This window comes from Balearica regulorum, chromosome 2 (assembly GCF_011004875.1).
Source record: "Balearica regulorum gibbericeps isolate bBalReg1 chromosome 2, bBalReg1.pri, whole genome shotgun sequence".
NCBI lineage: Eukaryota > Metazoa > Chordata > Aves > Gruiformes > Gruidae > Balearica > Balearica regulorum.
The window spans coordinates 92,216,551-92,241,723 of NC_046185.1; the positions used below are offsets into that span (position 1 = coordinate 92,216,551).

The 25,173-nt window shown below is 37.7% G+C and overlaps 1 protein-coding gene across 1 annotated transcript; it reads right to left on the reverse strand.

Annotated features, from left to right (window-relative positions):
- Window positions 1-52: 52 nt before the first annotated feature.
- Window positions 53-24,904, reverse strand: KDSR (3-ketodihydrosphingosine reductase). The gene is made up of 10 exons (XM_075744907.1): window positions 24,584-24,904; window positions 16,947-17,036; window positions 15,883-15,939; window positions 11,830-11,895; window positions 11,583-11,678; window positions 10,271-10,462; window positions 8,421-8,504; window positions 5,780-5,863; window positions 3,828-3,929; window positions 53-3,472 (listed from the first exon to the last, which is right to left on the reverse strand). Exons 1-10 carry the CDS (start codon window positions 24,689-24,691, stop codon window positions 3,353-3,355), a joined length of 999 nt encoding a protein of 332 aa, XP_075601022.1. The 5' UTR covers window positions 24,692-24,904; the 3' UTR covers window positions 53-3,352.
- Window positions 24,905-25,173: the final 269 nt, after the last annotated feature.

Sequence of the window (25,173 nt, forward strand, 5' to 3'; positions counted from 1 at the left end):
ATTAATTTATCCACTGCTTTTCATCCCCTCAAAGAATTTAGAAGTTACAGGCTTTGTTGATTCTCCATTTATTTTGAGAAATATAAAATATGAAAACTAGTTTACAGTTCTGGCACAAAAATGATGAAGCAATAAGCACAAGGTTTCTTTTTACAAATAATGCTATATACCATTTAAAAGTGCCTAGAGTTTTTCACAGCAAATAAACTTTATTTACCTATATCTTTGTTCTTAGTAAAATATTAAATCTATTTAAATTGCACATGAACACCTTGGTGAAGTAAACTATATGTAAATTACGATAAATCTGTATTTAAAGCAGACAGTCATTAGAAACTACATGGAATGGAGAAGACTATTGAAGCTGAAACTGAATCTTTAAGATTGACCAAGAAAACAAGAGACAACACACCAACGGATATGGCACAAGTAATTAAATTATTGTCAAATTTGACAAAAAGTAATAAAGCCTATTTTAAGTTCTTCACAGATCTAATACACTGCTAAAACATTTCAATGCAAGTTTTGTAACATTTAGACTGGCAAAACAGTTTTTTCGGCTGCTAAACATTTTTCCACAAGATTACAAGGCATCTCCTTCACTTAATATTGGACCTTTAAATGAGTACATTGGTAGATAGAGAATATGCATAAGAAAAGATTTACACCAAAGGTTGCTGTAGTTGACATTTTACTACGTCTTGACAATAAAACAGTTGGAAAAGTGTATCAGTTAACTTTAACTGCACTAAATTGCAACAGCAGAAACTAGAACATTGAAAAAGATTATTCTTTACTTGTTTCTTCAAAAAAAAAAAAACTTGCCTCGTTTCAATTTCCAGAATTACTGAGCAGTTCACCCTACAGTTTTACTGTCAATACAACCACTTACACTATGTAAAATTAGGTGTGAACTGAAGCCTCTATAGATCAGGGCTGTAACTTTCAATGAGTATTCTTATTCCTCCGTCACAGACACTTGCGCTGAATTCTATCAGACATTATTCAGAGGACTCTTCAGTCAAAAATGAGTGATTAGTGATCTAAGATGTCCAACCTGAAATATTTTAAAGAGGCCCACCTGCGTTTTGTGTGCGCTCTGGCCTTCTGGATCATGTTTCTTAAATGCAAACCCTTTAACATTCCAAGCTGAAGATCCAAAAATTCAAGTATCCAAAGTGTTACTGGTTTTAAGTCCTGACCTTCAAGCTTGTGTTGATGTCAAGTCATTGCCATAAGCATTTCTTTCAAACTACAGCACAACCCATTCACCTATTTTGGTATCTTTTGCAGGTGATCAAAGGAGTATTTTATTTGCATCAAAATAAGAAGTAACATAGGCAATAGGGTCCAAATAGCATTGGTATGTTGCTTTAAGAAACACAGCAACGTTGACAATGGATGTAGGATAAATGCTCCATTATGTCTTTCTCATTAAGCAGCACAGGAAACACATATGCACACTAGATTTCTTTGCACTGAAGCCCAGCTGTTTAAAAATGCAGGAATACACTCTACTCTCAAAATTAGTATTATATTCTAGGCATGCACAACTTCACATATCTAAACAAGATCAGGAGGCAGGACCTAAAACACGGACTTTGGGAAGAATTCAACAATGCCTCAACGTCTGTCATCTAAGAAAAGTCTAACCACTAACCACGTAAAATGAGAGTACCAACGTGACCCTCCCCAAAATACATGTTTGTGAACCAGGTATTAAAGTTTAGTCTATGTGAAGAAAATTTGAAAAGTGATCAACCAAATTCAGAGAGGGAGAACAAATAGCTTCAATAAATTACATTTTAAAAGTTTTCCAGTTAACCACCTAGTATTTTTCATCTCAGTTTAATTGAGTACCTCTTCCTAAATAGATGTAGAGAGTATCTTAACAAAAGCAATCAATTTTGCCTATTTTGGTGTGAAATATTACTTTCAAGAAAGTGAAAGTGCCCAGTTTTACGAGTAATTTTAGATTCAGCATACTGACTGAAAATGGAAAACGTGACATTGAAAGAACAGCAGTGCTAACAAATACAAAATATGCAGCTTTTGAGAAAAAAAAAAAAGCAGCTCACAAGGCACTTGCTATAGTGGTCCATTAAATAAACAGTATATATAGTGCACCCTTTAAAACATCATTGTTATGCATCAAGCTTTTTCAGTGTTAAGATTTATTAGAAACAATCACTGGGTTCTGTGTATTCTGAAGCAGTTACTGAGCAGCCTTGTTTCATATAATGTAAATGAAACAAATTAGAAGTGGGGCATAGAAGCGGAGTATTTTAAATAATTTCTTGTCACATGGAAGTTTTTCCATGTAGTGATAAAATTAAGTGTGGAATGCCATTCTGACACATGCCACTTTCCCTCCGGACCCCCTGCCCCAAAAAGCTACATTCCTGCTACTGGAAGAGCTTGGCATTTTAATTACAATTGATTCTATCATCAACTACTGGTTTGGCTCATCATTTGCAGCTTTGAAAAATAATGTGCATAACAGTAGCATTAAGCTACTTTCCTTTCCAGAGCAAAAGCTGGCAGATAAGGAAAAGTAAGTATCTGTAAAAATTGTACATTATTTCAATGGCTTAAAATGCTGAAAGTCATAATCAACACACTTGATACTGGTTTGATTTTTTGTTTGTTTTTGTTTGTTCACAATGTACTTCAAAGGCTAGAAGAGCTACAGACCCAGTCACATCTCCTTGCATTTCTCTGTGGGAACGGGTTCTTCATCTCCCTTTAGAAAGTATGCATATATTAAACCATACTTTTTAATTACTCCCAGACTGAGAAAGCTTGGATCATACAAATGAATCTGCCATCTTAAGGTTTCCACAGTTGCACGTTGGATAGAATATGGAAAGCTGTCATTGACAGAAGGATCTGTAGATTGGCCAAAGGAAAAGTTAACATTCTAAATTAAAAACAGTCCCAAACCATTAGCAAAAGGTACCAACTTGTTCAGGGGACTTCAATCTACTTCAGCCCAGTCTGTCATGGTACTTATTTTGTCCATAAGCACCGAAGTGAGAAAACTTAAGCATTTGTCCAGAATTACCGCACATAGTCCATTCTCAAAATCTACTCTGCAGATCACTTACAAGTTCCCCAAATTCTCTCCAACTCAAATCACCCCAAAAAAATACCTAATCCTCATTCACACTTTTGCATAGTTTGGCATTTTCTGGAGTTGTACTTTTGTCTTCTTTCATAGCTCTTAGGGGGACTCATCTGTCACATATGCAAGTACTTCCAGTCTAAATCCTTCAGGAGAAAAACTGAGTCCCACTTGAGCAGCAAGCTGTCCAGGACTGTTTGACATTCTTCTTTCAACTCAAAGTAAAGATTACTCAGTTTTATCTGCACTTTCAGATTTTTCCCTTTGCATCATGCAGCGGCGAACTATGCTGTCAAAACTTCCTAGGTAAAACAGGCCAATGATGCGAAAAATGCCCATGCAAACAACCTGGAAATAGAGAGAAACACATTTCACTTCATTTAAGATCTCAGATTGCAGCATATTATCTACTTATGAAATAGAAAAGTTCCAGGCAGGTATATTATATAATCTCAAGAAAACAAACTCAGGAAAACCATCATAACTATGTAACAGTTCAGGACTGAGTAGCAAATAGCAATCTTAGCTTTCCCACCAACTTGCTCCTTCAGCTTGAAAGTACTACTTCAGTTTCCTAAACCCAAATCTCCACAGTATTAACAGCCATTTGATGAAAAAATAATTGAAGTTTGCGTAACACTCTACGTTTTAAAGTATTTTAACCTATAAGAAATTGTGACTACAGGGCCTTCTCAGATCTTACCTGCTGAAGACCTTCAGTAATAGAAGTGACTGGTGACATTCCACTTGTCAATATTGATAGCATGTAACCATCTGATCCAACTGAGCTATTAAAGTTCCCTTGCTGGATGAGAGGAAAACAGCAATTAAGAAGAGAAAAAGTAATTTACCCAATTGTGGCAAATCATGATGTATCTTATTTCAACAGCTATTCTTGATTAATATTGCTGACTGATGTCACTAACAACAAATATTTTTATGTAAAAAAAGTCAACACAATTAAGAATAGAAATATTAAAAAATATTTTGTGCTATACAGCAACATTCCAAAAGGCATTCACTTAAAAATGGAGAAGGAAGCTAAATCTCTCTTTAGGGAGAGGTATGCTAAATTACTGCAGATTTCTTCCAAATTTCCTCTTGAAGCATGCTTACTGATGGAGAAAATGCACAACCATCTCCCCATCGCTAAGTGTATTTCAGAGACAGAGTCACACCCTAACTCTGTCAGATCACCTATGACTGCTATAACTGTAGAAAATACTGATTAAAATTAGCTTGCTATCACATGAGATTTGGCAGGGCAGTGTATTTCAAATGCTGGGTAAGTGGTCCTCCTTCACCTACATCAAGGATTTTTAATTTGCCCTCCTCAAAACCATGAGATACACAGCCTGCTAAGCAATTCAGCTGGCAGAAGAGGGGGGACAGACGCCAGGAAAACGTCATTTGGTTTTTGACTACCCATCAGGAAAACTGCAACTCTATAGCCCTGAATCCTAGGCTTCTCCCATTCATTTCCAGCAGACTTTATGCTGGAAAACAGACTTTCCAAATCATTGCAGGACTAAATCTATGGAATGGGGAAGTGAACGGAAGAGGTGGTGTTCCTGAATCAGGGTTAGGAGTGAATCTATGCAAAGTAGTAGAGGATGTGAGATTTAGTTATTTCCCAACACACACCTGAGAGGACTGTCAGTTCCTACAGTACAGAGCTACCTTTTAATTTCTATTCTAGTCTCTCAGATGATGTCTTGAGTGCATGAAGACCATGTCTGAACTAATATATCATTCAAAGCGCTGGAAAGCATGGTATAGAAATATCAGATGCTTAAGATTAAAGAGATCGGTTTTCCTTAAGCACCAAAGCAGAATACTACGTCAGATAATACTTGCTTTTAAAGCTCGCCACCCCAAAACCAGACATAATTTTGTGTTTATGTGCTGTATTTGTGAAAATACTGTCAAAACTTCACAAGTGAACATCTGCTGTAGATGTAAATCATGTTGAAGATCAAGGATATTTGGAACTCTAAAATAGTTGCTGATTTTAGGATTCAATTGCTGTGCTTTACGAGCATGAACTGTCATGTTTGTTTCCATTCTGAGATGCTTTATTAAGTATGCAAGCATTCCATAGCATAAAACATTTTTTAAAATTCCTCAGAAAGGCAATACACATTTAAACATGAAGAGCAGAATATTATGTATTTTAATCACTCATAAATCACATACTTAAGACATTAAAAGCCAAAAAGGTTAGACTGCCTTCATTTATTGTAAAATTATTTTTATATGATCTCATCTTCAAGAAAAATAAGATAGCCCAACAAGCTTTTGGGGTTAGACAAATGGTATTTGATACATAAAAATTCAATAGAATTTAGTGCTTTAAAGTCAGTCATAATCTGCCTTTGAGACATTGCATCATACCGATGCGTCATTTTGTTCTGTCTAATGTACAACTTCAGATACTTTGCAGTTCCAAGAGATCATATAAAATGATTTGTGGGCACAGCAGCAAAAGAAGAATAAAGAAAATACTTCCTGTTCAAACTAACCAGCAAAGCGTACTGTTTTGCGTAAATTGATTTTGCATTTAGCTTAACTGTTGTCTTACAGTCTTAAACAAGCACTACATGTGATCCTAGTCCCTCCAATTCAGAACATACTTTAAAAAGATAATTTACTTACAATGGCATCTTTGACTATAACTCTGGCGACTTGTTCTGCTTGGCAAACAGATGAGGTTTCAGAAATTAGCTTCGTCTCTAAGGGCTTTAGCAGAAAAACACCAATATAAGTTTGACTAACAACACACAGAAGAGAAAAATATAAAGGTCAAATTTTGGTTTTGGGTCTTTTGTCATGGATGACATCACAGTTAGCAAGTGGTATCATACTGTCGCCTAAAATATCCATTTAAACAAAGGTAAAAGCACCTTTATAAATAACAGTCTAATTTTATGAAGGGAAATGCCAACTTTTACTTGAGTAGTACTTTTTTTATATTTTATTACTAATAAAATATGAAAAAGTTGGGGGTTTTCCCAAGTATTTTATTGTTAGTAGAAGCTATCAAAATGCTTAAACTATGTCTCCTCAACACCTGTATTAGTTTTCTTACGTTTTTTTTTTTTTTTTTTTTACCAGAAATGATGTAAAAGATAGGCCTGAAATACTTTAAAATCCTACAAAACAATTTAAAAAAAAAATTCTCAAACTCCAAACACTGGTATCCACCAAAACCCATCACTGCATTTCATTTCTTTGTGAAATCTCTTCATAAAAGAGCATTTATGTCACTTTACCTCACTTGAAGAAAGCCATTATGGCAGTTATTTTAGCAATCACAATTTCTTTCACAAAAAAAAGCAACCAAAACCCAAAAAACCCCACCCCACCAAGTCTGGTCTGTTAGAAAAAGAAATGGCAAAAATATGCTTTATTTAGAAGCATGTTTGTCATTCACGTCCTTTTAACAAATAAAGCAATAATGGAGCTAATTGCACAGCAAGCTTTTTAAATGCTCAATACCTTAAGATAGATGGTTCTGATGATAAAGAGAAAACAGCACTAAATCAGAGAGAAAAGAGTGCTTGGAAGTCAACTTGTTGTAATGTGTCTTTGCCAGCAGCAACCTCACACAAACCCCTTTTACATGCTTTCCTACAATGACATGGCTTAAGTCATCAGATCTCTGTCTCATAACCCCTATGTACTTTTGAGCTCACTGGCCAGTATCAACCAAATCTGAAAGAGATATAAGGTTGTCAACATTATAATACTTCTAAGTTTGGGAAAAAATACAGCAGCTGTTCAGGAGCAACAGCTAAAGTTAATGACATGTTGAGAAAAAGGCAGGCTGAAATCAACCATTAAATACTTGATCTGGCTAGTCAGTCAGCGTCATTTATAAAGCAGTTATCACACACACACACAAACAAAAAGGCTTAATGAATTAACGCAGGAAATATGTATCCCGGTTCCTGACATCATCTTTAACTATACTCAATGATTACAGAGAAAAATAGCCTACTCCTAAAGAGATGCAAACTACAGAGACAGATATTCTAAACCAAGTAGTATTAAATAAATGCAACAATAGTAAACAAATATCTGAATTGTTAGAGCAATGCAATATTGCAAAGATTTAAGGTACACTATCACAATAGGAGCAAGTCATCCAAAGTCTTCATGTGTGCTAAAACAAAGCATAAGTCTTTTAAGAAAAGATAACAACTTTTTGACAAGTAAGATAAATCTCACTGAATCTCTTTTAAAGAGAAATCTTAGATGACCAGTGCATTTTACTGGTGACTATTTCCCTGAAACAGGCTATTATGAAGAAAAAAAATCCCAGAGAATATGAAAGCTATAAAAGTATCTGCAGATGTCTAATTCTGGCACTTTCTGTGGGTGTGTGGGAGTATAGATTTAATACAGTATTGCATTATACAATCTCTACTGATTCCTATACAAAGGGTGAATGACAAAATGGAATTCAACCCCAATATCCTATTATACATGATGGGCCATCTTGAAAAGGCTCATCTCCTTAAATATCAGGTTTCTAGTTCACAGTATGCAAATAAAAAATAGACACATTTTTCCTCTGGTTACCTGATACCACAGTCTGAACAGAGGGCCTGAAAGTAGTTTTAAGAATTATACTTCATGTGTAGGGACATGTCAGATGACGAGAGGCGACTAAATTTTTGAAGGTCAAAACTTTCACTTTTAAGGTAAGCCAAATGAAACAGGCCTACTGCTAACACACCCTTCTGAAAAGTGATACTGTCATTTGCACTACAAACACAATGCAAGAGAGTTTCCTTCCCACTTTCATACTAGACAACAACCACTATTGAATTGTGTCATTACATACATTAATACAACATGGTTAATTTGCAGACTTCACTGAAGGAACTAAGGTTTATTTTGATCCATCACATCTATCAGAACAATGGCATATTATCAAAGACACAAAATAGGAATTTTATTTTTGGCTCTAAGCTTTGATATCAAAACAAGTAGTGGTTTACAGTTTACCATTCCACAACAATATTTCACTTGCGTGCAGAAAGACTTTGCAGTGTTTCAGATAAAGGTCGGTAGTTCTTCCATTTAAAGCAGAACAATAAACTGCATAAGATTATCCTACAAGCTATTTAACTCTGACTAGTTAAGTTGAGAAAATTGAAGTGTTTACTTCTTAAAATCTTAATATGCACTGATTTCAAAAGTACTACAGAAGTGAATGAAATCTGAAATGCATTGCTTACTATGAAGTGAAGCTTTAAAAACATTACAGTATTACTGAAGGACAATTTACCTTTGTTTTACTTTCTTCTGCAAAGCCAGGTGTGTCAGTATCTGGAGGATAGGCCACCGTTACGTAGATATTATAAGGTTTTACCTGTATTTTACAAAAGTAAGTGTTATCTTAATACTGACAGCTTTTACATGTCCCTCAACTTCATTAATTTCTCTTGTACTGAAGAAATACAGCAAGTGTGAATTTAAATTGCTTCTAGTCACCCTCATATTCAGCACTTGCAAGACTCGGAGCTTTGTCAAATGAGAAAGCAAAACAGCAAATATTTTAAAGAGATGGTTGTGTTGTTTTGTTTAAGAAGAATATCTAAAAATTTTGCATTTGATGTAAATTATGAATCTAAGCATTTAAGACATTTAGGAGGAATATGAAAGTAGTTTAGCTAATTTTACCAATTTCAGTTTTAAAAAAAAGACCATAGCCAAACACCAGTACTCAGCATTCAAAAACATGAGGTTAAAAAGGCTTTCACTGAGGTTTATTAGCATGTTTTTTGTTGTTGTTTGTGTCAACATATTTTCACAAATACAAGGAAAAAACCAACAAAAATGTAAAACTCAAATTTGATATCTTGAAGAGGTATACTCAAGTCACAAGGCTTTTCAACCCATGGTATTAACTTGCAAGGGGTCAAAGTCTAAGGAGACAAAAAAATAAGTAGAAAATGTGAGGAAAAATGGAAGGTCTCACATCAAGGATTGCACTTCATTATAGATTTGTATGTATGTGTCACAGAATTACATGTCTTACTCCTCTACTATTGAGAAACTACAACGTAAATCTGCACTCCAATACAAATTAAAGCAGCTTTTAATGAAAATGTTCAGAGAGCTAAGATAAAGTGTTGTAAAGCACTAAGCATTTTTATTTATATTATGAAACATTGAAAACATTTACTGGAATACCACATCACAGGTCTATAAACACCCTATTTTTAGTTTTGAATAATTCAGTCTTCACAAAAGTATCTGTCAGCAGTCTGAAGAAAGACCCTGCTGTCACATTGTTCTATTTGGCAGGATAGAAGTGATGAGAGGCAGTGTTACCCCACATTCTTATCCTGATCAACTACATTGAACAGAAGAGGGTAACAACAGGGACTATTCAAGGGTCTAGATCCAAACACAGACATTTAATATATAAACACTAAACTATTAAAACATACATTAACAGAAGAATAAGGGAAGTAATTTTCAGATCAATTTTACCTGTCTTACTACAATTTACTTACCAATGTAATTTCACTGAATAATGTGTGTGTTTGGTTTTCAGCCTTGACTTAAGCATAAGCTTAGATCATCATTCTATAAAAAGCTCACATATACCAACATTTAGAAGGGTGAACCACTGTCAAGATGATTTTTTTTTGGTGGACAATCCTCAAATACTAGCTTGCAAATTTTACTGTTTCCTATGGTTCACAAACCACCTACCACGGCCTCACAAACAAGCTGGGAATCACTGGCCTGCACCTCATGCATCCACAGGATCTTCAATGTCAATCTACACTTAAAGCCTTGAAAAAGACTTTTACTCAAAAGACTTAAAGTCCAAGTCCTTTAAATTAAAATAAAAGATTAAAAAAAATGTCTGCACATGGGGTCATCTTCAGTTCTAGGAACAGAGTCAATCTATTCCCTTTTATGCAATTGATCAGCTTAGTTTACTGCAGAGCAATAGGACTGTACCACTGCCATAAAAAGGGCCAACATAGCACACACATCATGAGTGTCCGCACACATCAGTAGTGCTGCATAAGACAAAAAGAGAGCTATTTAAATGAAAATGTGCTGTGCTAATTAAAAATTTGTTTACAATCAAGAATACTGAAATTATTGCACACGTACCTCCATTTGCAGCGCTTCAGCCAATCCTCGAAGAGCAAACTTTGTTGGAGAATAAGCTGTATAACCAAACAGGCCTAACTGCCCAGCCTGAGACGAGACAAACACAATCCTTCCCATTCGTCGTTCCTTCATCGTAGCAATTACTGCTCGACTCGGGTAAACACTACCCAGATAATTGACTGCCATTAGTCTCTGTACAAATGATATTAATATGGTGTTTTAGCCACAGATTCAGAATCCTTCAGCTGTTTGGTATTATTTATCGAAAATCCCTATTTCAGTCTGCTGTAACAATGAAGTTCAGTAGACTTGTAGTTCTATCAGCTGGCAAGAGAAACAATTGTTTTCTATTCTACAGCTTTATAAACTGTTTTATAACTAAAAATCTCACTTCAAGCCAAAAGAAATCCAATCTGTCTACAAGTCTTAATAGCATCCAGGATACTGATAATACTGTGAACCATATGGCCTTCAAGGAAAAAAGAATAATATTTGAGGGAAAATCTAACCAAAACAGTGTCCAGGAAGCAATCCATTTATTTATGATATATGAAAACATACTGAAAGGAAAGTTTAAAAAGCTTTCTAAAACAGGAAACAGGAACAATTTTATGTATTTATGCATTTCAGAGATTTTAATCTTTGATGGATGGGGAAAGTCTTTAATTTTCCTCTCTAGAAGACCTAAAACATAATTGATAGCCTATACAAGCAATATTCAAATTTATTATTGATGATTCAAATTTATTATAAAATTATGCCTATTTAGTATTTTCAAATGAGTCAGTGTTATCTGTAGATGACTGAGGGCCTGAGGGCTGTGGGAATGAAGTGACCAAAATACAGAGGGTTTGGGTATTTTTTTGGTCTTTTCATCAGAGCAGCAGCTTCTCAAGCTGCAAACAACTTGTGCACCTCAGAGTTGAACACTGGTAACAGACAAATTTTTCTTAAACAGGTTAAAAATATCTAAAAATCTTCACTAGAAAAAAAAATGAGATCACATGAAATTCAGTGCCTTTCACAGTGCATTAAACTATAAAAATACATGCCAGGCTTTTCTGCCATCTTGAGGACTCTGTTACAGAGGGAGAATTCACTATTCTGATCCATCAATGGATTGATAAGTTAGGTAAGAAATTAGAAGCAATCTTTGCAAATCTAAAGATACAATCCAATTCTGACAGCTACCACAAATCAAGGTTATCAGTATTCATACAAAGTCTGCAAAGACATGGGAATGTAATCTAATTGTCAGAATGGCTGAATAAGAAATCATCATATAATAAAATAAAAAAGTATGATTACTTACTTCAAAAGAATTCACTTCAATATCCTCAAATTTTCCTGTAACCGATGTTCCTGCACAATTTACAAGCATGTCAACTGGCCCTAGCTTCTCCTGAGCCTGGAAGAGGGGATAGAGGTTAAGATGTTCTTCAGCAGGGAAAAAACCCTTCCTATAGCACAGTATCATTACAAGAAACTATTTCCATTAGAAATACATCACATAGAGATAAGCTTCTTACGATACATAGGTGAATCAGTTACCTCCTCACCTGTTTTAGAACATTCTCCACCTGTTCATAGTCTTTAGATACATCAACAGAAATACATAGTACAACCTAGAAAAGGAAAGTGAAAGAACATTTTCACAACACAGTAAGTCCAGTAACTGTTGACTCCAAGCCTTTCAAAATGAAACAAAACCCAGTGACATATGTTCTTCAGAAAAACAAGAAATCTCTTTGACAGGACATTTTGCACTTCTCCCACACTGGAGAAAGCAATCCTGCCCCCTCTGAGCTCCTCCCCCTCACACACACACTCTAATATAATAAAGATATTAAGAACAAATAAACACTTCAGGATCTTCAAAGCAGCTGCTCATGTGCAAAATATAATTTCTAATTTACTGAATTAAGACACACTAGGACCCAAGTTATTTACATAAAGTTTAATAAAAACTACTCTAAGGCAGTCAAAATTCTACAGTGCTACATTTAACTTTCATCAGCACTAGACATAAGTCAAACCATTTGTGAGGCTTAGGCTCATCTTTAAGGAAAAAGATTTTTTTCTCCACATCATAGAAAGGCACAGTTGTAGAGTGTTGCTCTGAAACAGCAGTATCAGCAATGCCAAAAAACCCCCAACCAAACAAAAAAAAACCAACCCCAAAACCCCAGGAAAAAACCCTTTTCCAAAATTTAGCAAGTGTTAAAAACCTGCTAACTTTAGCACTGGCAATGCACGCTACCCAGTGCCAAAGTGTGGTAGCACTTATTTCACAGGTTTTTTTGAACAGTAGTACTAGACTTAGCTGGATACTGTTTAATTGGAATATGCAAAGGGGAAAATAAAATAAAATTTCTATGAGAAACTGACTAGTTGCACAGCGTCATAAATATCTACAAAGTGAAGTAAGCTGTATATGTTTACTCCTTGTCTGGAAACCAGAGATCATGGCATTTAGTTTGAAAGATACAGAAAAATGAAAATAAACATTGGGCCAGGATGGGGTAGGACAGGAAAACAAAAAAACCCAAATGACAGTGATACCTAAGTTTTGTTGCAGCTAAAAGTTAGGCCCTGTTTTTTCTTGAAAGTTACTAATCACTTTCAGCAAGATGATCTCAGAATCTATGTTTTGAAGCACCTCCAAATCAACTTCTGGCCAAAGGAAGCACTGCCTTTGGGTTACTACTTACAAACTCTAAGATCACTACACACTCCAGCTTGGCCAGGTATTTACAAATAAGCTACTGTCTCTGCTGAGCAATCAGTAGAGCTTCAGGGCAATTCATCATCTTGAAAGGAGAAGCAATCTGATATCACAATAAAAGGAGGGATTCCTGTATTCTTGTTCCAATTTCTATCCTTTCTGTTACTTTATTCAATTCATTTAAAATCGGTTTGAGGTGAAATAAAACAAAGTCATCAACAGTTGTAACAAGTATCATCATGACCATTTATCATGAAGCACCTGGACACACACACACAAAAAAAAAGCTTACCACAGTGTAACTAACTACTCTGGCAGCTAGTCATTTGTCAGTTTTGCCTCTGGTCAGAATGCAACACTTCTTAGCTGCATAAACAGCATCTGCTTGCCATTCCTGTACAGCAGGTTGGCTATTCCTGCCTCCCAGCACTGTGTGTAGTTGGACATCAGAGTAAACTTGTGGCGCAAGTTATTGGTGGATCTGCATGCATCTCCCCTTAGGGCATTTATTACATTTTGGAAATATTTGTCTTTTACATAAATTTCAGAACAAAACAGCAGTTGAACAAAACCAACATTGCTTTATTATCTGGATGTCTTTGCAAGATCAGTGGTTAAAAAAAATAAATCACAGTTCTGTATCAAAATTGGTACAGCTGGTTAATATATCAGATTGCACAGATTAGTTATTCATACTGTGAACAGCACACCGGGGAACTACCACAGCTTTTATTGACTACTGTCACATTATACAATTCACCTCTTTGCTTCCATTATCATATGTTCTTTCTTCTGCTACAATATACTGATTACCTTCACTCCAGAGCATGCACTATAGATCCATGCCTAGGATACAGACTATGCTGCCAGCAATTGCCTAATATTCCCAGGCAGCCCTGTTCCTCGCTTTTTGTTCTAAATATTGCATGGTGTTGGATCATTAATAAAACTTTCACAATAAAAGATCAATTCAACTCCCAGTGAAGTAACTCAGAATATTCTATATTAGGAAAGGTATTAAAAAAATATTGCAAAAAAACTAAGGGCAAGGATTTTGTTCCATTGCACACCTATACCCACAAAGGCTGCACTGTCAGCACCCTAAATTGCATGCAGACATCTTTAAAAGAACATTTGCCTAGTGAAACACTAAAACCTATGTAGATGCCAGACGCTGGCTGTCAATGCAGCCTGGTTTCACACATATATCCAAGAGTTGAATGGTGACAGAAATACTCACATAAAAAGTAATATTTCCTGAGAATCTTTGCCTCTTAGCTCGACATCTAGTAAATGTAACAGTCTCTGTGTACGTGATCCATATCAGACATCATCCTTCACTACACTCTTTCAGCAATCCTTTTGTACAGCTTCTCTCGGTTCAGCTACCCTCACTTTCCAGCTTCTGATCTGCTGTTCCAGTGTGAACTCTGCCCCAGACTCCCCACTTTTTACAGTTCCGTTCTTTGCATTTAGATCAGACAGGCTTCCCTGTGACCTTGTCTACAGCCCAACAATAGCTACAGAAGAGCCAACCTGCCTATTGCTCCCACTGTCTATGCTTAGGTTAAGCATAGACTAAAACTGCAAGTCTAAAACTGCTTCTGCAAAAGCAGTCCTGTTCAGTCCACACTGGAGCTTTCTCAATCTTGAAGATACCTTCTGAGATTTTAACCAAAACTCTTACAAACATGGACCGAGTAATGTTTTTTTTAAAAAAGTTCACGTCTGTCAAGCTTGGACAGACTTTAACAAGAACATCCTGACACAGTGTTTGACAAGAGATTGACTTTAATGCTAAGCTTGGGAAATTACTACAGCAGCTAAAAGAAAATTATCGGACTTTGTTTATGTATTCTAATGGCCAAATATAGTTTCTCCTCACCTCAAATGGCTTAGTTTTTCAAATAAAATTGATCTGAGTAAGGCAGCATGCACAGAAAAAAAAAAACCCACTTGAGCCATTTGACAAAAAGATAGAAAATTTTCATAATACCTTCAGTTATTAGATAAGATTCTATCAGCCTGTACTAATGTTATTGCCTCCAAATATTTGGCTTTTTCCATTGCTTCTTTTCATTAGAATATCCAATTTATCAAGTCAAATCCCTTTTCACAGACAATTAAATTGCCTATATTTGTAATCATGAAAGTAACAAAAGAGTTCTAGAACACAAGAAAGGAGAAGTCAAAGATGTTAACAGTCTAAATACTGTTCATCTTCTCCCCTTGATTATTAGTACTGTGAAAAATAATTTTAGCATTTCTTCTTGAAATTGCATATTTTGAACATAGCAAGCTTACCTATTTTAAGCTAGTACTTCACAAGCTCTGAAACAGTGCCTTTATGCATGAGAGCACTATCTACTCAAAGAAGCTTCAGTGTTTAGAAGTCCCAGAACTTCACAAATTTACCTTGTGCATCTGTTACAGTACTTTGCCAGGAAAAGGAACACAAGTATGATGTAGTGAACTAAACCTCGAAACAAGCACCTAAAGTTCTTTCCCAAGACACTCACTGTATTTATGAATTGCAAAATGAGATATTTGAAAAATTTGGTTCTTCCACTTCATTTTGAAGAATGCAAACGCTTATCAAGTGACAGTATGTTGCAACTATCCAAAAAAAACGTACTACACCTACAACTGAAGACATCGATCTGTTTCTCTAAGAAAAGCAGGTTAATGCACTAGCTAGGCAATATCAAGTGTAGCAGAGTTCATAACATCTCACGTAAGCAGACTGATATTTTTTAATTCAAATACTAAGTCATCACTCATTTTTGTCAAACAGCTTTGTTTTTTTTTTTAGACAGGACTACTAAACTATGCTGTAGTGACTATCTTAAACAAAACACACAACAGTCACCGTTGACAGTGATCTTACCTGCTTGTCATTAACAGAATACTTTTCTATTTCCTTCTTTGTCTGCAACAGCTTGTTCTGAAATGGATACAAGAACAACTAAAGCACTGCAGTTGAGAGCAGTAAGTCTTCAGTATTTCAGTAAGGCTCAAAAACATACCCTAAAACTCCAAAAAGTTATCCTCAACTAGTTATAACACTTTACTATTGTCATTTTACAGATTTATGAACATATGACGAAAACATGAACTCCATCAAGCTACCAGAACTCGCTTATCTGTTTTTCACTTCATCTTCTAAAGCCAGTAATGACTTCCATAATAGAGTTAATACTTTTGTTTCACATAACTATACAGAGCACCTCAGACTGCAGATATTAATTTTTCTCAAATTGTCATATTCAGGAAAAATTGTGTTAATTCTGGCTGCATTCAAGGTTATGCAAAATAAGTTCTCAAGTATATGTACATTATCAAAGACAGCTGGGACCAAGGCCAAAAAAAGGTAAGTGCTTTTGTTTCCTGAATAATTTGTTTTTTCTCTACAAATAAATTAACAACCCATTATGAAAACAGTGTCATTCCAACTAAATTCTGAATACCTCTTAGTTAAAAAAAAAAAAGCAGCCCTTTTTCTTCCAAAGCTGTCATGATGAAGAATTTTTCACTGGCAAGAAGTATGATATAATGCTGATTAGACACCAAAATATGCTGTGAATTTTAAGAGTTGTTTTTAATCCCCCAGTTGTCACTTACTGTAGGGAAATTCTAGAGTTTTAAAGAATATAGGGTTTTTCCTGGTTTTGTCCTCTGCTACAGATCTAGACAGTGAAATAGTGAATGCCATTAACAGAAGTGATAGCACTGGCAGAGTTTTAAGGCAAGCTAATCACAAACTCCATGTTGGGCTATGCTCCTTAAAAAAGCAGCCACGTCTCCTCTTCAAATACATTAATTTGAAATGCTTAGGATCCCCTTAAAATACATACTGAGGAAAGTATGAATAAGTATAAATTCCAAAATTATTCCCCTCCTATACAGATTCTGTGAACAAAGTTTAGCCATTAAAAATACACATACACTTACCTCATCCCGTGCAATAAGTGTTATGAAAGCACCTTGCTTATAACATTCAATAGCAATACATTTTCCAATTCCACTGGAGCCTCCAGTTACCTAAAAGTTATTTGAAAACAGCAGTGTTAGTCCACTATTCTCATCCCCTCTCCCATACGATGGGAGTCGAATAAAACGAAAATTTAGAAAACATACTGGGATTAAAATATCACCCAATGAGGTATGAATACAGAAGACACACTAAAGTTAGTTTACATATTGAGTATGAATGAAAAATAAGATCTGAATAGATCAGTGAGTGTTTGTTTATACCCAAAACCAGTTTTACCTCAGTGGTATTTTTTACTTATTTCTTGTGTCAGGCATACTTAGACCTACATGGGCTCTCTCACATGCTTTTGACAAAGTTCTGTATGTTATTTCTAAAAGCAGAAGTAGTTAAAAGTTTGAAATGAAATCACTATTAATGTTAGCCATAATAATACAATTATATACTGCCCCTCCATACCCGGTTACAGTAGAAATTATTTGTAAAATTAACAATTGTAGATTGCCTGCTGAAGATATCATCATGTAAGCCTAAATGGAAAATACCTTATTTCTTATGTAAAAAAAAATCCATTAATTCAACAGCTGGCCCTCTATACAGTATTTCTCAGTTCCCCAGTCTGGACTTTGAACTGTCTGTGCCATCCCACAATTCCAGTTTTGTGGGGATGCCAGCACCTAAATGTCCATTACCTTTTCTTCCTCCTCTAAACCGTAACACTGAATAATCTTATACACAAAAAGGGAATTAACAGTTCATCTATAGACAAATGCAGGGTCATGACTACAGCTCTGCATCATATGTTGCAGGAGGATACACTACCAAGTGATACTAACATACAGGTTAAAGTCACCTTAGCACCTCTCTCACTACCTTCAATAAACCTACTTATGTAGGCAACAATCCTGACTTCTCTTTTTGACTAAAATAAAAATGTCTGCCTGTCTGCCACATGCCTTTAGATGACTTGTTCATTTAAGCCTGCGTGCCTTCGGTCCTTAAACAAACACTGATATCTTCCTTATACACCCAAATAATTTTCTTTTAACAGCATATTAAGAGGCTATAATTGAGAAGCTATTGGAACAAAATGCCTAGCAACCATTATTGTAAAAAAATAAAATAAAATCTGTTGATGAAATGAGTTCTGAAATACAGATTTCTTAATAACTGGGAAAAGAAGCAATTCCGATTGTTCAGGAAATCGTAATTTTTTGTTCTTTATCAAAACCTTTCAAAAGCCTTCAGAGAAAGTAAAATATCACCTCCATTAGCATTGAGCTAATTAGTGGGAGAGCAAAGATCCCCAATCTCTAACTACGCACCCTATCAAAAGCCTTGTGCTGTCTCCTCATCTGCCAATGCCTCAGAGTTTTGTTTTCAGAGATGCATTATCCTTAAAATTCTGCTCCTGGAAGCAGTAAAGCCAGAAGTACATTCCCATGAGTCACTAAACTCTTCTTTCATATGAGTATTTTATCACTAACTTTCAAAAATAGCTTCATGTAAGTCAAATAATCCCAGCAAACAAAAATTTACACCACAGTCCATGGTTTCTAACTGGCTTGGCTGCAGTCACAAATGGGCCAAGAATGGGTGTAACATTCACAAAAACTAATTTCAGCTCTTTAGGTTTCCTCTATTATTAGGAGATAGCTGCTTCAGATTAGCTTCTAACTGACCCTCTCTGCAAGATTAACTTCACACTACACTAACCTTTGAGGATGACTCCAAGATGCATGTCCTGTTCTAGAAATGTGAAACCTGGTCTGTAGTGTTCCGAACCAAGGATGACTGCTTTCAAAGTAAATGAAGTCCGTAAGAGTGTGAATGTTAGTTAACAATTTGGGACTCCAGCAGAACCCCAGAATGAATTTAATACTTCATGATGGAAAGAAGTTAAGAATTTTACTGTATTCCCGAAATAGCTGGCAAGATTTCAATACATCTCTGAAAAGATTAAAAGACCCAGCTTGATACGTTCAGGCAGACCTCAGTTCCACAGCACTCATGAACTGCTTCTACAGATTTTCAGCAGCAGCAGGTACAGCAGCAGATGAACTAATCCATGTTGGTGGAAGATTGCTCCAATTTCAATTTTTGGCATAGCACAGAGACAGCTGACTGCTAGCTGCACAAACTGCTGAGTATCACAAACAAGTCAACTACAACAGTACTTGAGGAATTCTTTGAAGGTGAAGGTACTGGCACCAAGCCTCTGGCTTGTCAGCCACAAACGTTCATTTTGGAAGGACAAGGTCCAAAGTCACGCAAGAAGTGGGAAAAGGAAGTTTTTACTCACAGTCACACCCAAGAACACCAGATAGGGCTCACATCAGATAGGTCAGTGACAAAAGGCAATATCAATTAGCATGGAACCTTAGCATTTAGGTGGGAGGCTGTTACTAATACACACATCTTCCAGGAACATCCACCATGAATGCTAATGTAACAGAAAAAAAAAATATCGCTAACACTAGTGAAAACTTTGCTTTGTGGTACAATTAAGTTAGCCTAAGCAAATCTACAAAGTCTGTTAGGTATGTTACTAACAGGCGCTCAGAATTAAAGGAAGAGCACACATCTACTCTATTAAACAAGACACTCTTATGGTTACTTACCCTTGTGGCCAATAGTTCTACAGTGCTACTGCATCTCATTAGTTCCAGACATCTGAATTGCCACTGATTCCGTTTTTAAATTTCACTGTAACCCAGGTTCAGAGGAGTTAACAAAAATAAAAATCTGGTCACAGCAACTCAAAGTACAGACTAATCTCTTGAAGAGACAGGAAGAGACAATTAAATCCTAGTATTAATTCAGATGTTCAGAATGCAACACTACCAGCCCCTGAGCAGTGTTACTGAGCTCTTTCTGTATTTGAGAACAGGTACCAAATGAACTATTCTAAAACGGACCTGGCTCCAACTTCTCGAGCTATGATCCTTGATAACACAGTCCAGCTTCTAAGGATCATAGGGTTTATCTCCCCCTTGATAAATGGAAATGTTGGGGTGAGGCAGAGAATTGCTGTGTTTGACTTTCAGATCTGAGATAGTGGAAATTTGCTTCCATTGATGAAACAGTCCAACTCCAAATTGACAGAACTGTCATCAGGAATGCTCAAAATCAAGACTTGATTGATACAGTATCTCCAACACAGCTTATTAACTTTCACTTAGCACTGGATGCAAGCTGACTTCATGTTTTTAGACAGTGCTCTGACAGAAGGTATTTAGTTCCAATGACACAGAACATCTCTGTAATCACTGAGTGGTTAGTTTGCCTGACTAGACTCAAAATGACCTCTTGTCAAACCACTCGGATGCATCCAAACCACAGATCATATCAGTCCCAACACAAGAGCTACAATGCTGAGACACCACGACTGGCCATCTTAAAGTTGACCACAGTTATCAAGTTGGGCTCTGTGCAGAAGTGGTGAAACTACTTCTGGACTAGAGATGACCCTTATGGATGTGGATTTGGCATGATCATCCTGAACAATGTCCAAGTGAAAGGCCCTTTTCAATCTGAATGGGAGATAGTCCCAAGAGAACATCTTTACATTTCCTGTCATTGTTAGTCCTTTGTTAGTCAAACTTTGATAAACTACATTCATATCACCGAGATCTTGGGGTTTTTTTTCACAGAAATTTCAACTTGGTTTTAGAAAGATTCAGGCTGAGACAAGGAGGGGGAAGGTCAGCATTGGTATTTCAGCAAAGACAGTTTCTAAACATCACTCATGAAATTTACAGAAGGCTGCTTTTGACTCAACATCTTTTGTTGCACTCTGCTTCGTCAAGCAAAGTACCTTTGTAGAGAAACGGAAAAAAAGAAGAGAGAGAACATGTGTCTGGCAGTTGTAACATCCCTGACAAAGAGCAGTTAAATGTGGTGCAAGTGAGCATGATGCACGCGGAACAGCAATGACTGCCTTATCCTATTTTCATTCTCCTGTCTAACTATTACAACCAGCTATGAAAATAATAGCTTATTCTCACAGAATAGGTGATGTGTCCTAGTATGTAGCCTGACGCCCAAGAAAGGAGTTAAAACCAATGGCAAAATAAAAGATGTATAAAATAATCTCCTGGACTTTGAAGCATGGAGAAGTTCAGCACAAGAAACAGCAGCTCTAGAGCACAAAAATAATTTTTATAGCCTTTATTTGAGAACACTTTCCTAGTCATGGTAGAAACAAAGCAAATAACATTAAACATCTAAAAAGTATTTTGTTTTTTTTAAATAAGCTAAACCTGATGCTTGAGCCAATTTGATAGCAGAGAAGTCATTTTTATTTAATGGTGCTCAGTGGGGTAACCAAAATACATAACAGATAAGAAGAGGGGGTAAAAAACCCACCAGGTTAGACCATTAGTCATTTGGAGTTCTGTACACTCTCACTCTTAATAGCAGTCCTATTCTTTCCTATGAAAGAGAGACTCCTATGATCATGATTCCTCCAGAAAGCACACTTCACCTAATAGCAACCGCTTCCATCATGCAAATGACTCTAGGAGAGGACAGACAGAAAATAACCAGAAGTTCTCTGCTTCAAATTTCTATCCCAAAAGGCAGCCAGAGTCAGTTACTTAGCTTTAACTCAAACATCTATTAACCATAACTGCTAGGAGCAAAAAGAAATACTTTTTATGAAGGATTAAAATTTAATAGAATGTTGATTTAAATTGAAAATTCAGTAACTTGTATGTAATAGCATCTGAAGTTGCCCAATGACCTTCCTTCAGAAATTTAACAGATATATTTTCATGATACTTTCAACAGGCCCCCCAGAAAGAAGAGTTTCTAGGTAAGACTGATTTTTTTTGCTTCACAAAAAGAATTTATATCCTGTAAAATTATATTTACTATGCAATGGTAATCAATTACCCTCTTGAGGGGGCTTAACCAGCTAAATATGCAATTTGCAGGTGTTTATTCTTTATTTCGAGACTGGGTTTAACCAAGGCCTGACAGATTACCAAATGTTAATCTACAGTCTTATCTGAATCAAATCATAACCTAAAAAAAGAATTTACATATGCAGAACACTTAAACAGATTTTGATATTTTTCTGTGGAAGACTTCAAAGAAGTCCTTAGATAGTGTTATGGCCCTTAAATATTTTCATGAAGTTTCTCAGTCATTTCAATAGCAGAGAACACTTACTCCCAGTATACGACAGAAGAATTCACTTTACACACACAACATGGAAAGCCTCCCTGAACACGACTTTTGATTTAAAGTATAATCATCCGGTATTTTTCCTTATGTATTACACTAGAAAATCCGAAATCCAGATATACAAGTGTCCAATGTTATTAACAGCATATGCAAATATAAGAACTAGCAAACTCTGAAACAATTGCTCCATATTTCATTAGTTCGCACAAATACTTTAAGAGCATAACTAAAGTTAAAATAAAACAAGTAGTTCTGCCACTGACACCAGTAAAACTGTTTACATGTAGATTTTGATTTGTATTATCAATATTAAATATATCTACAGTCTTTTCGTCCATCAATATATTAATATAGTTACTTCTCTAGCTGGACTCCTAATTTTATAAGACTTGCAGAAATACTGGTTTTGAAACTTCTGCTTGTATCAAATTAAGCTTAAACTGCTAATATAATTAGCAGCAGTGGTAATAGGGAGGTTTCTCCAACAAGAATATTGTCACAATTTTCAATGTAAACTTTTTTAAATGAACCATTCTGATCAGAAGAACCAGCGTGGTAGCTTTTAAGCACATAAAGAACAGACAAAACTTGAGACAAACACTACATATATATATTTAAAAAAACCACAAACTAACTAAATTTTGGAATAAAATCCATTAAACTTTTTATTGTTTGCTATTCTATTTCTGCAAAAAATAAAAGTCACAGAAGACCCTTAAGCCTGCCTCACCTTTGCTCTTACACAGTATTGACGGGTTCCTAAAATACTATTGAAGGGTTCCTCTTTAACAAGCATTACTTCTGTGGGAAGAGCCATAACCAGAGAACCTTAACGCAAGCTTGAACACACCTCACACAGTATATGATGCTGTAAAGCCAGTGACAGCATCCAAGTAACACCTATTGCATAAAGCAACTTGGGAATACTGTTGCAACTTGGACAGGTCTAAATTATTCTGGGGACAGCTCCATTCTCCAAAGAGGAGCTCCAAAATAATAATAAAAAGCCCAACACAAAACAAAAGAGGCACCAAACAGAGCTCAAAAAAACCCCCCAACTTAGAGTAGCTAAGAAAATTCACTTGTACGTAAAAGGTCTAACTTCTGGATTATCCCAAACTCCCCCTGTAATAAAGGGCATCTGCAAGTGCTACCCACCCCTTAAAAGCAAATTTAACCAAACAGTAAACTACAGCTTCTCTGCATATAACATACCTTAGGGATTTAAAGCTAAGTTAAAAGAGCTTATTCTAGGATCTTGATTCTTTCAACTACTTAACTCACTTGCTCTCTGTGCATCCAAATTCACTACTTTGTGATCAACCTGAAAGCACCTGGGTATTGTTCCCCTTCCTCCCTCACAAAGCCACGCACCTTCTAGTGGTGTACTACTCACGAACTCTTTCAACAGTATGTTCTTCTGAAGACTTTCTTCTAAAGACTTATTTCTACCATCTTGACTACAGTCAAAATATTGCTCATAGACATCAATACCTATTTACTTAAAAACAAAAAGGGTGCATGAGTGCCATCTGACCACTTCCTTTGTATTAGTCTTCCCATTTCATCACATCCGACTTGTTTCTTAGACCAAGGAAACTAGATTTCGGGTTTTGTTTATGAGCACACACCCCACTTAAATACTTTGGGAGATGCTACAAGAAAACAAAAGTAAAGGTAACCGGTAACTTCGAGAGTACAAAAGGCTTGTCTCAAAAAGTCAACATTAAGACTGAAGATAGTTTGCATTTCTAGTGACTCAGAAGATCGCCTTAAGCCAACCGAGAGAGACAGCGGTTGGCAGAGTCATCAGTACAGGTCATTTCCTTATCACTCGGACTTGTGGCTCCCATGTTTTGGTAGCTTGGGGTGCTACGGCCAGCTGCCAAGATTCCTTGCACACCAGCGGGCACCTCTAACGCTGAGCCTCCCCAGCGCGGGCCTTTGCCACCAGCCCGCCTCCGGGGGCCGCTGAACACCACCAGCCTGCAGGGATTTATCGCCCGCCCGCTCCGCCGGAGCCCCCCCTCCCTTCCCCCGCCGCCTGCATCCCGCCGTCCCCGTGATCGAGAGGCTTCCTCCGCTCACCCCGCCTGGAGCGGGGCCTCCCCCGCGGGGGCCCTGACGCCGCCATACCCCCCGGGTGCCAGCCTGGCCGGCAGCGGGACGCTCCTTCCCACAGCGCTGCGCGCCCACCTCGGCGGCAGCGGCCTCCCCTCGCCCCGGCCCAACGGACTAAACGGCCGAGGGCGGCTCGCGCGGAAGCCCCCACTTCGAGGCGGGGAAAGCGCCGAGGCCGAGCAGCGGCGCCCCGCCAACGGCCCGCTCCCTCGGCGCTGGGCAGAAAGGGACAGGCACCCCCTCTTCGCACAGCGCGTACCCCCTCCCCCCGGGACGCCTCACTCACCACGACGTGAGCGCCAGGCAGCTTGAGGGGCTTGGGGCTGATGAGCGGCGACACCATGTAGAGGAGGAGGACGAAGGCCACGATGAAGGCGACCGCCAGGAGCAGCATGGCTCGGGCTGCGCTCGCGGAAGGGTCGCAGCGAGCAGGGGGCGAAGCCCGTCAGGCGGCAGCTACTGCTGCGGGGGGGGGGGGGGCGCCGACCGCAGCCCGGCGCAGCAGCAGCCGCTCGCCTGCGCGGCGGCACCCGGCGGGAGGGGGAAGCCGCTGCCACGGGGCGAGCGAGGGGGAGGACGAGGAGAGCCCGGCCGCCACTCCGCGATCTGATTGGCTGCCGAGGCGGGCGCAGGTCTGCGCGTTAGGATTGGCCGGCGAGGAGGAGGAGGTGCCCGCGGATTGGTCGAGGGGCGGGACGGTGTTCGGAGATTGGAGCCCGAGGGTGTTTTCGGGGTCATGGTTGGAGGCAAAGGGCGGCGGGGAAGAGAGGGTTCCTCTCGAGGAGGCGGCCATCGGGCGGGCGCCCCCTATGGGCGGAGCGGCAGCGCTGCGCCTGCCGCCCCGTGGGGTCTTTGCCCGGGGGGCGGGGACCTTGC

Bases quoted from the DNA above. Each gene is read 5' to 3' on its own strand.
- KDSR (XM_075744907.1), bottom strand. From the start codon at position 24,691: ATGCTGCTCCTGGCGGTCGCCTTCATCGTGGCCTTCGTCCTCCTCCTC. The intron at 11,679-11,829 runs GTGAGGAGGTAA...CCCCTCTTCCAG, and splicing joins TGGAGAATGTTCTAAAACAG to GCTCAGGAGAAGCTAGGGCC. The intron at 3,930-5,779 runs GTAAGTAAATTA...CCTCTCATCCAG, and splicing joins TTATAGTCAAAGATGCCATT to CAAGGGAACTTTAATAGCTC.